Genomic DNA, 12,136 nt, shown 5'->3' with positions numbered 1-12,136 from the left:
ATTGTCTGGCGCTCTTGAATATGCACTTGAGCCAGTGTGATAAGAAAGAGTTAAATTCCTGGTTTTCTTAACTTGCATTTACAAAAATTTGGCCTTAGGCAATTAGTTTCTCTGAAGAATGGTTTTGTTGATATGCTGCCATTCCTCTCTAGTATTTCAAAAGATTTTTACATTAATATTATATCTGCCCCACAGGTTATTCTGAGGAAAGGAAATTTACAGCTTTGGACAAAAACCTTTCAATGGGTTTTGTCTGCCTGCTTTTCTTATGCCCCCCCCCCCCCCTCCTTCTGTGGAGAGAGGCTTAATCAAGTCATACCCACTTTGTGTCTCTCTGACAAGTGTGTTAAATGTGTATGTTCAAAGATGATCTTGAATACACACAGCTAGCTAATAAGAGCCAAAAATATTCTTTCTTTTATAGGGCAGTTCAGAGAGCTAACTTGTATCTGACAGCCCTGCAGACAGGCTTTTCTCCAGACTTCAGAGGCCAAAGACTTGACTAAATTCCACTTGAAGTTCCTTGTCTGTAGGGTCCAACAGGTGCAGCTACCTCCATCCATATGCATCTCTGTTGCAGCTTGTCTCTGCCGTTCTAAGCAGCAATGGGAAATTGAAAGCTGAATTTGTGGAATGATTTTGCACTGACTATATGGAACCAGGAGTGCCAAGCCTGGCATTAAATTAATGATTTGACGTGTGAAATGAACGATCTTTCTTAAAACACAGTGCTGCCATTTAAGAGCACAAGCACCAGACTTCAATAGGTAGACCGTTATTGATAACTTATTCTCTGTGTTGATCAGTACTGCTTTTTTTACAAAGCATATACTGTAAAAATACTTTGGTGGAAAAATGAGGCATACTTAGAATAATTATCTAAACATTTGTGTCAAACCAGTGATAACACAGATCTTTTGCTTTTCTCAGCAACGTACTTGAGCAGTGTACATTCAAAATAACTATTGTTTTTAGTTTAGCTACTGGGAAGTGATTTCCTTTGTTCTTTGATATTTAATCTGAGGCAATTTTTCTCCTGTTGTCAATGGACAGACTCACAGATGTCTTGTTCAAAGAATTTGTATTTGTTCTTGGAAAGAAGTGGGACAACTGTTTTTCATCTTCTTTGTATTGATTCCTTTGATACTTAAATGGCTCTACTTTCATTGTATTAATATCCAAAGTAAGGAAAAACCTTTACGCATATGCTAATTTTACACTACTTCGTTATTAGCAGTTTTTGTGCAGGAAGAATTTTCTCAGCTCGTGTGCTGGCTTTCAGTCGTATTTGGACTATAACAGGAAAATTCTCATCTCTTGCCTCCAGGGCAGAGCAAGCATACATACTAACAGGATTAAGAGAGACTCAAGACTCAAGTAAAATCAGTTATGGTCTCAAAAGGTTGTTTTCAGCACACTAGAAGTAGAAAATGAGTCACATTAATCGTATCTTGTAAGGCTGAGAACTTAGTATATTTGATAAATTGGGATCTGCTTCCTCAGACAGTTGACTTAGAAAAATAAGAAAAAAAACCTTTTTTAAAACTGTAAAAACATCAGGAAATCAAACTGCTGTTTGATCAATCAACTGCCAAGAGCAAAAAAAAAAAAAAAAAAAAAAAAACAACAAAACATCTTTCTGACAAATTAAGCCTTCAGTGTTATGAAATCTTCAGAGTGAATATTGAATGTGAGAGAAAGTGTTGAGATGCATAGATTCATTGACCTAGTTAAGAGTTTTCAGTTAGAATGAAAGAAATACTTGGAGTGTATTTTTCTGTCCAAGACTGCTTTGCGTACTTAGTGGATTAAAATAGTAGCAAATTTTTTCCTGTCATTTTATTCTGGCTGTAAGATAGAAGTGAGTTGTTTCTTATCAGATAGATCATGTCTCTGTAATCTAAATGGTGTAGATAATTCAAATTCAGAGAGGACGAGGACACTGGCTTTGAGGTTGGTGAATATGTTTCTGATGTGGCTCACAACTGTTTGTCAGTCTTTGCATCTGCTTTCTCTTGCTTTTATACATCTCCAAGTTTGGAGTGAGCTATTAAAATATAATTCAGTGGGAATAAAGCTCAGTTTCTCATAAAATTGATTTGTAGATATGTTTAGATATAGATTTGTTTTAGGTGCAAAACACAGATTTCACATTCATGCAATCTGGATAATAATCTTGCAATTTAATTCAGGAAATACTGGTAAGCATTACCAGGGCATTTATAGAAAGTTTGTCTCATCTTTATTTTTTGAAAGTAATATAAAAGCAATTGTCCCGAGATTTTTACTTTTATAGCTTGATATTAGTCACATCAAATGTGATTGGAGGATTCTTCAGATTATATTACAAATCCATAGCTATTCTACTTCAGTCTTAATCAGCCATCTACACTTGGGGAACTCTTGAGTTCTCTCTGCTATGGTTTTCAAATTTTACTTAAAAAAAAAAAAAAAAAAAAAAAAAAAGCTTCTTAACAAAGTATTATATTACTTTAGGTTTGTGAAATTAACATTAACAGTGGATACTTATCACCAAAGCAGCGATCGAAGGAAGTGTGATTTTTAAAAAGCATTTAATTGATGCAAAAGTTGTGAAATACTTGAGTCCCCCTTACTCAGTATATTTTGAAATGCAATTCCTGTGTCAGTGGAGTTGAAGGTATTGGCAGTTATTCTTGTGAATTTGAGGCCTGATTTAATTGTTACACTGCTGTTTTTGCTGCACATGTAGAGTGTAAAGACCATAATAAGTCTTTGAAAGTTTTATTTGTAGGAATTTTAATTTTTTTTTTTAAAGTTAGAAAATTGCTATTTTATTAATAGTAGAAGGAAAACCCTCGTAGGATCTAATCTCATTTACTACTAGGTAGTCTGGAGAAGTGGTAGGCCTGCAAGCAGCTCATGGAACTGCAAAAACAAATGCCAAGTCCTGCTCATGTAAAGGAATAGCTACAGCAGGGATGCAGGCTGGGGTTGAAGAGGCTGAAAGAGCAGCTCTGCAGAAAAGGCCCTGGGAGTGTGAGAAGGCAGCCAGGTGCCCAGCAGAGCTGTGCCTTCTCTGCTCTGGGAGATCCAGCTTTGAGCCAGAAGACAGACTTAAAGACCTTGTGAGGTCTACTTCAGCCTGAAGGATCATATCCTTCAGTGTTTCCATGATTATTTATTTATTAAATTTTGCATTTTGATTTAGATTTAAAATTTATCTTAGCTCTTTAATTTGCATGTCTAAAATGTTACATGCTGTCTGTTGAGAAAGTTATTAAATTCAACTAGCACTTACTGTGCCTGTGTTGTGTGTGTGTGTTGTTCCAAGCTTTTACCAAGCTCACTTCTCAAAAATAGTTGTATCAGAATCGTTTTTGCATCCCTCCGTTTAGTACTACTTTCATGTGCTCCTTTCATGTGTAAACTTGCCATGTGATTAATATGATTTTGTTTGTTTGTTTCAACAGAGGGAGAATATATCAAGATGTTCATGCGGGGTCGACCAATCACAATGTTCATTCCTTCTGATGTAGAAAACTATGATGATATTAGGACTGAGCTGCCTCCTGAAAAGTTAAAACTGGAGTGGGTGTATCCTTGATATCAGTAGCTATTTCTTGGTGGCTTGTTTGATTTTCTTGTCTTGCCTTGTCTTTCTTCTTCATTATGTAGCCTTGTCTTCAAGGGAGGAAGATATTTAAAAACAAACAAACAAAAAAGCAATAGCAAAACAGTTAAAGCAGTTTGTCAGTACTTTATAATACATTTTTAAGTTGCAGAAACAGAAAACCTTTACTTTTTTTTACTGTTGAAACCAAGTGCAGTTTATTTTTAGGAAGAATATTGCCTTTGGAGAGCTACTGAGTTTCAAAGTTCCTCCCCTATATTCTCTATAAGATAGACTGTAATCAGGAACACAGTTATTTTTTATTTTGTGTATGTAACTGGAGATTTTAGATCAACAGAAGCTCTTGAATAAGATCCAAGATTTCTCATAGCTTCTATCTATGGGAAACGATTGCAGTAACCATCTGCCCAAAGTTTTTTGCACTAATTTTGTTTCAACTCTGAATTGAAGGGATTCATTTATTGGGGAGAGCGGTGTACTTTATGTAAATAATTTTTTCTGAGGAGATGAGTAGCTATGTGGCTGTCAACAATTCTTCAGGCTTAGTAAATCTGGAGCTCATAACAAATGCTTCTGCACACATTTGGGCCTTCTTTCATGTCTTCCCATCTCTACAGAATCTTCTAACAAGTTTTGATTGTATAATTAAGCTTTTTAGACCTTCTGTAAAAGAACATGTCTAGACAGCACTTGAGTTGATGTAATAATCTGAAGCTTGATCCTTCTGATCTTGCTGAAAGCAATAAGATTTTTAGAAATATTGATGACGCACTGTCATATGTCAGGAGATGTGTACAGAAAGAAGCTCTCTCAGCATATCCCATAGCAACTAAGACATGCATCTTTTTTAACTATCCTTTCTTAGTCATTTTAGGAAAGATGATTTCCCTATTGTTTTCCTGCTTTTATTGGGGGAAGCTAATGATATTGGATACTCAGTTATGAAAAGAAATTGTGGAGCTAGAGTCCATTCAACTTTGCAGAAAGATTGTAAAAGCTTAGAACATAAAGGAGGAATTTGGGTTTACTAGTCTGATCAGAAAGAGAACTGAGCTCTTACTCAGTCTTTACGAAGCTGTGGTGCCCTGCCTTTCCTAGTGTCACCGCTCCTCAGTGCTGATGCTGGCACTAATATGACCATGGAATGAATTGAGTCAGTTGCTGATCTGGCTGAAATGTAATCTTTTTTGTGGAGTTAACTTTCAGCTGGATCAATTCATTAATTTGATTTGTTCCACAAACGCACAAGGAGCACAACCAGCACACTGGAGGAAGGTCCGACGTACTTTTTCAGCAGCAGCAAGAAGTTTGGACTGATGAAAGCTGATCATGAAATCATACCATCAGCTAAGTATGTGCAAATCCCAGTGTGGAAATGCTTATTCAGTGTCCAAGGACCTCAATTTCAGGTTAAACCAGTTCTGTGCTGAGGGCTAATTAAAGTGAAATATATCTTGTGTAAACAAAATGCCCACATGTTTTTACAGTCTGTTTAAGAAAATATAGTCCTAAATGAGACTGGTATGTTTCTGTTTGTAGAATATCTTTTAGATATGATGCTGAAGAAAACAGTGAGGAGAAAGCTGGGAAGTTTTTGAAGCAATAATATTGATTTGTATGACGTTGAACAAAATTGGCATTTGGTTCTTGAGACACAAAGTTATAGCTGCAAATCTTGTAGTCATGCAAAGGCTGATAAGTCTGCAAGCCAGCCATAAAATCCAAATATAATTGCAGACTGAAGCCTGTGAACTTTATGAACAATACATGGGACAGTGATTCACAGGGTATTTTAGTGATGCCAGTTTTTTGCAACTGAAACATTTGATTTGCAATCAAGTGTTTGGTAGTTCAATCTGTATGCTTTGTTTTGAACACCTTTTATTTCTCTGGCAGTTACCTTCTGGATGGTTGTTTACAATCAGGCTTGCCTTTGATGTTACCTTTCTGTAGCATGCCATTTACAGGCTAAATGATGAACTGTGAGAATAAACATCTTCCAGGCAAGAAGAGAGGGAAAAAGTTTTGAGGTAGGGTAGGGCTTTTGGTGTTTGCTTGTTTTTGTGTTGGGGAGTAGGAATATTTTCAACAAATGATTGCCAGAACTATAGGTTCAGTAGAAAACACCCTGCTGTTCTTTGCCCTGCCCTGTCACTTGGAAAAGAACTAAGTGACTTGGCAGGATAAAGTAGTTCATGGGGAAATCTGAGCTCTTGAGTGTGTCTGCTTCTTGAGTGATTTCATTTTAATTTAGTTTGGACATCCCTGCTTTATGATACAGTCTTGCTTCAATTCAGAATTGTTTAAGGAATCTCTGGAATTCCTAATAATAGGAGAATGGGCTGCTATAGTAGCTGCTGAGATCACCATTAGTGTTACTAATGAGTGACAGTGACTTTTCAACTTCCTTCTCCCAGTGTAAAGTTACTCAGTTACTGGAGGGAATTTCTGACTCCTTTTTGTAAGCTTATTTTTAGCACTGGTGCTTTTCTTTGTAAGAGTAATTCAAGTCAGCAGTAACAATGCTATTAAATTCTATTGTTCAATGAGATCACTTCATGGGGCCATGACTATTCTTATCCACTTCAAAACAAACAAACAAAAAAACAATAAAATCTGTGTAGTACGTCATTTTTTTATGGCAAAACAGTTCTTGTGATTCGTGAGAAGCCTTCACAATATTAAGACGGTTACCTCTGAATTTCCCTGGTTGGAACATCAGCCTCACTGAAAGATAAACATTGAAATTTAGTATAAGTTAAGCATAAAATTTGTGGCTTTTTTTGTTGTTTTTGTTTGTTTGTTTGTTTGTTTTTCTGTAGGGAAAGGGCAATTATTATATTAATGCATCTCTGCTACTTTGTTCTGGGAGTTTGGTGACGGGAAGACGTTCTGTGGAGCAGCAACACTTCTTGTTTTGAGGAAAGTAAAAATTTCTCTCGCAAAACAGGTTATGGCTTTGCATGCCCTTAAAAATGCTGCCACTGTTTGGTACTGTAATTTGTACAGGGATTGAAGGAAAGGAATGGGCTGAGAAAACAATTTTTTTATTTTTGCAGCCTTGGTGAATACTGAAGCTCAGTAGTGGATGCCAAAATATTTAGCCATAGCTTTGCATGTTAAACTGCTACAAAAGGATGAATGTTCAAAGATGTCAGTCTCAATAAATCCTTGCCATTGCAGTCCTTGCTAATTTCAGGAGATGAACACAATCTGCCTTTCTTCTTTGAGATGGCATTTAGACTAGTGTTCTCTGTGTTTCTGTGTAGAAATAATATTTTCATTGGCTTATAGCCCATCATTTCTGAAAGTTCACTTTGTTTTGTTTTGGTTTTGTAAAGGGCCATTCTAGAGTTTCTTTTTGTTCCACTGATGTTTAAAGGTGAAAAATTGGTGAGAAGTTAAATGGTGATAAAGAAGAAGCAGAAGCATCCTTTCTTCTCATCTCACCATTCTGTTACATCAGTATTTCTCCTGATATCATTTGTTAAAGAAAACAGTGAATAATTTCATCTTCAGAGTCACTGTATTATTCTACAATATGGGAATCTGTTTCCGTTTCCTTGATCTTAAGGCACTTAATTGAAGACTGAATGCATTATCCCTCTTCAAACCATGGTTTAGTTACAGTATTTAATGATTTTGTTTAATTTTGCAAGTGTTCTAGTGGCATAGTATTACTGTAGTTTAATGAGACTACATAAGAGGAAATAACTTTATTTGCTGGTAGCATGCAGGGGATTTTTTGGGAGTGGAGGGTGACATCAAGAGGGGTGTGGTGGTATTTTTGGTAGAAAGGTAGCCCTTGTCCAAGAATAACAGAGGCCAGGCTGTCAAGTGGGGAGATATTAGTTTAGATGCTCCAAAATTTGGCCTACTATGCCTGCTTTTAATAAGAGACGGCTGGCTTGAGCCATTCAAATTTCTCCATGTTGGTCTTTGACTTTGTCCTTTCTTTCTGATTATCCAAGAGCTTGGAATCCTTCAGCTAAAGTTGCATGTTTTTTCTTTCTTGTTGCAGATGTAGTTGGTGCTGAATTGGGAACCTCTGTCTTGTGTGTTGTGCAGGACATAACAGGAAAGTTTGATGGTTTTTTGTTTGTTTGTTTTTTACAATTAAGATCTCAGAGCTACTACTGCAGTCTGAGTGATGATTTTAATAGTACTTAATGACTGTGGGACTTGAAAAACAGGTAGACCACCACGTTAATAGTCTAAATGGAGAAAGTTGCACCAGTTTCAAAGTAATAAGTTATAGTAAAATTTGATTGTGGCTAACCAAGTCTGGAATGTAGAGCTTAAAAACTCTGAATGCTGTAGGGGCAGGGAAGTAATGCAGGCTTTTTAGAAAAATCATCCGTTTTATGTATATTGGGTTGTTTAGGGTAGACTATTTTTTACTATCAGTTCCTTTTAAGATTTATTTGCTTTAAAAATACTCTAAAGCATTCTAAAACACTATTTCCTGAACTTGGCAGCTGCTGTGCCAAAGTTTGCATTTTTCTGAAGGAATTTTCACATGCTTGTTTTGAAAAGCCAAACAGAGCCAACATACTGGTCCCCAGCATGGAGGTGCCCAACTCTACTGCTGTTAAAGGTGTTAAGCCTGGATAGTGACATCCTGCTGCTACCTCATGAAAATTCACATTGAGAATTTCTGTAAGGTGACACAGTTACATTTGTTTTACCCCAGGGACTTACATTTTCACATCAATGATTATCACATTTTAACAGTGATCGCTTTTCTGAAGTCTTGATTCTTTTTAATATATTTTTAAACTGTTACTAAAATTGTGCTGTAGTTTCAGAGGAAAACAAAAATGGCACTTTGTGACATGAGAGATCCCCAGGAAACATCCTTTCAACGGTTGTTGTTTCTTATTTTTATGTGATATACAATGATTATAAAACCTTGACTTAAAAAATATGCATATAGATATGGGTATCGTGGAAGAGATTGTAGAGCCAATGTTTACCTCCTTCCTACCGGAGAAATTGTATATTTCATAGCATCAGTTGTGGTACTATTTAATTATGAAGAGAGAACTCAACGACACTACCTGGGTCATACAGACTGCGTTAAATGGTTAGTATAAAAAATTTGTGTGTATGTGTGTCATAATTCATTAAGGCGTTATTTTAATTCTTTTACTGTATCTGTGATCTCATTAATATCATCATAATTGTAGTTACTCTTTTATTTCATTTGTCTCAGTAGATTTCACTGTAGTGAACACCATACAAATGAACAGAGCTAGAGTACTCCACACTAGCTTAGTGTTTCTGGCTTAAATTTAAAACCAGATATGTAGACACTCTAGAAGTGCCAGATTAGAGATGGAGTATCTGAATAAATTGTTCTAAATACATACTCCAAGAATTAAAAACTGACGTCAACCAAATTTTTAGATCAAGCAGCTAAAGGCAATATGGCAATTTGTAGACTTAAGGAGAATTAGAAGATCAAATGGAAGACAGATGATAATTTTCTCATTTTTGAATAGTGCCCCATCCAAGTATTTAGACCATCTGAGGTAAGAGAAAGACACTTGCAAACAAAACATAAAAGCAGGAAAATTGAAGCCAATGTCATTGTTGATGCAAATGTAGTTCGTTGGTCACTTCACAACATTAGTCTGAAAAGTAGTAGAGAGCTTTGATTTGAATGGTATATCCTTACTATACCTGAGTGGAAGAAAGGAGTTGCTGTCTAAACCTCTTTTCTTCTAGCCTGTTTTCATAACTGTAATTGCTTCCTGTGGGAAGAATGCCACCAGACTTGTGTTATTTACATTCTTTCAGAAACTTAGACTGAATTTTAAACATTTTGGTGTCTACCATCCTGACTTATTAATTCCCCCACCTACTGTTCCGTCTTGCCTGTTGTCTTAGTTTCCTCACCTTCGTAACTTCACAGAGGAAGCAAATGACAAGGCTAGTAAAAAAATAAGCAGGAGTAAGAGGATGTGGACTTGGAAATTATTGTATCTGTTTGTTTTTGTTTTGTTTTGTTTTTACATTACCTTCAAAGCAAAAGCAGATTTTGACTTACACTGAGAGTGTACCACATTGGAGATTTTCATTAGAGACAGTAGTCCTTAACTCCTGGGTCCGTGTACCCTTGACCATCCTCCTAGCTGTTTTTTGGATAGCACAAACCTGTGCTATCCAAAGCTTTGGGCATATGAAGTATGCTGTAGTGCTTATAAAAATGGCAGGTAACTATATCTAGGAAGTTCAACATGAGACAATGTGTATTTTGTTACAGTAGACTCCCAGTATAGTGCAAACCTGAGATTTATTTCTCTGAGCACATGTGGAGGTGGCTCTTGTGGCACTTCTGGTTGTATGCCAGCAGCCATTACAAAAGCCTGATTAACACAGGATTTTGCAGTATTATATGTGACAAAATAGTCTGACAAAGAAAATTTTCAAGCTGTCTCATTGAAAGTGGGATCTAGGATCACAAATGACTTCATGGGCTTCTGTTGAAAAATAAAAATTAAAAAAAAAAAAGAGAGAAAAAAAGAAAAAACCTCTCAGTTCTGAAGGCTGATGACAGCAAAAGCAAGTCATATTTCTGTCTGTCTTAGTCTTGCAGTTCATCCAGACAAAATTAGAATTGCAACAGGACAGTTAGCTGGAGTGGATAAAGATGGAAGGGTAAGTAATAGAGCTGTTGAGCAGTAGTGTCTTGTTTTGAAAATCAGGGAAAATTGTTTTGTTTTTCTTTTTAATTTCATTATCACCTTCTGTTTGCAGTTTTTCTTATGCACTGCATTTAGTGAGATATTTTGCTATTTCCAAGCTTAACAGTATATATTTCTAGTGATAGGTATTACCATATAGACACTCAGCCATACATCAAAAAGAGTAGAGGCTCATAGTCTTCAATCTGTGACATGGAAAATTCATATTTAATCCTGCAAGCAACTGTGAGCCTTGTAATTGATTTGTAAGGCTACATCACTTGTTACATCTCTTTCAATGACTGTTCTCCCAGAGGAAAATAAACCCCGGTTCGGTGGGTCCATGTGCTCATAAGGCTTCATGGGAAGGGAAACCAACTTTGGGAATCTGTTGAAAGTGTGTCAAGCTTTGCTAGAAAGCTTGCTCAGTTAAGGACAAGCATAGTTAAAAGTTCTTGTCCGTGGTGAGCTAAGTTGAATAATGAGATTATCTTCAGAAAGGTTAAAAGAAAATAACACAGATGCCTTGAAACATAGAAACACATTAAGTACATCCCTTACTCAAATGTTCAACATCTTTTTTTTTTTTTTTTTTTTTTTTTTTGAGAAATCTCTGTGGGCATTGTATAGATATTGTTGTAATTTCCACTGAACTTTTGCTTAACTATGTGGTTTTTCCTGTTTTGGTTTGTTTTTTTTTTTATGGTGAATGTTGTCCCTAAGCCAATTCCTACTTAATTTGTAATTGTTTTGCATTTATGAAGCTAACCTGTTTTGGGGTAGTAGTTAGATGAAATATACCTTTGGAGGTTTTCCTTGAGTGATTGGTTATAATTAGGTGACTCAGTACAACTAGGGTTGTGTTTTTTAATATTATTTTCTGCGTACTTTTATGTTTTAAAAAATATGTTTTCAGTTGTGCAAGGTGTTTAAGTCTGGGGTTTGAAATTCAAGATGGCTCTTCCATTATTTGTTCAATGGTTTAAACTGCAGATTTATGTTCACAAGTACCAAATGCCCACATGATATCTGTAGCTCCCACGCAGTGGGCAGAAGCTGTCTCAATTCTTGCCTCTTGAGGTTCAAGACACAGTCCAACAGCAGCAATGACTCATCTGCATTTCACCCGAATTTGCTGCTTGGATAGCATGTCATAACCTGATGGCTTCATTGGATGCTTTTGCTGTCGATGACACTGTTTGTCCCATTGCTTTTGCACAGCCCTTGCAGCCCCATGTTAGAGTGTGGGACTCAGTGAGCCTGGTGACACTGCAGGTTATCGGCCTGGGGACTTTCGAGCGTGGAGTTGGGTGCTTGGATTTTTCGAAAGCGGTAAGACAAATGCTGCTATTGGGGTATATAACAGATTTGTCTGACCCTTCTGAATGTGATTGCCTTGCTGACCTGCTTTGGTATTAAAGGCATGTTAGTAAAGTCTCAGTGTACTCTATAAAAACAGCTGACGAGCGAGGTGAAAAACAGAAATTGCAGTTGTAGAGTTGTGGCAACAAACAAGCTCTGTGAATAAATAGGAGGCACAGAAATACCTTGGCTGGAAATTGAAACCTGCACTGGGCTTGGTGGTTGGGGTGGGACAAGACAGAGCTTTTATTTGTTTGGATGTTAAAAACAAGCATGTTACTGAGCTTCATGGACATGTTTTAGTGGGCTCTGATGGAAAGGGTAGCTTGGCTGCTTGCACTGCTGTAATAGGATTTTATCCATGAACAGGAAATTTAAAAAAAAAAAATCAATTTGTGCTTCGTAATTTTACATAGAATAGTACAAATCTTATAAGTGTTGTCACTGTGCCCACAGAATTTATCAGAATAGT

At 36.5% G+C, this 12,136-nt stretch overlaps 1 protein-coding gene across 4 annotated transcripts in view; it reads left to right on the top strand.

The window, feature by feature from the left end:
• EML4 (EMAP like 4) overlaps positions 1 to 12,136 on the top strand; it is a 153,395-nt gene that overhangs the window by 111,820 nt on the left and 29,439 nt on the right. For all 4 annotated transcript variants that reach the window (XM_042884479.1, XM_042884489.1, XM_042884472.1 and 1 more), the window contains exons 8-11: positions 3,453 to 3,576; positions 8,550 to 8,699; positions 10,207 to 10,276; positions 11,524 to 11,634. In XM_042884479.1, coding sequence (XP_042740413.1) covers positions 3,453 to 3,576; positions 8,550 to 8,699; positions 10,207 to 10,276; positions 11,524 to 11,634 — 455 coding nt within the window. The remainder of the gene's footprint in view (positions 1 to 3,452; positions 3,577 to 8,549; positions 8,700 to 10,206; positions 10,277 to 11,523; positions 11,635 to 12,136) is intronic.

This window comes from Lagopus leucura, unplaced genomic scaffold (assembly GCF_019238085.1).
Source record: "Lagopus leucura isolate 7727_CA_CO unplaced genomic scaffold, USGS_WTPT01 Super-Scaffold_73, whole genome shotgun sequence".
NCBI lineage: Eukaryota > Metazoa > Chordata > Aves > Galliformes > Phasianidae > Lagopus > Lagopus leucura.
Note: the sequence above shows the minus strand (reverse complement) of the source record. Positions and strands in the feature narration are given on the sequence as shown.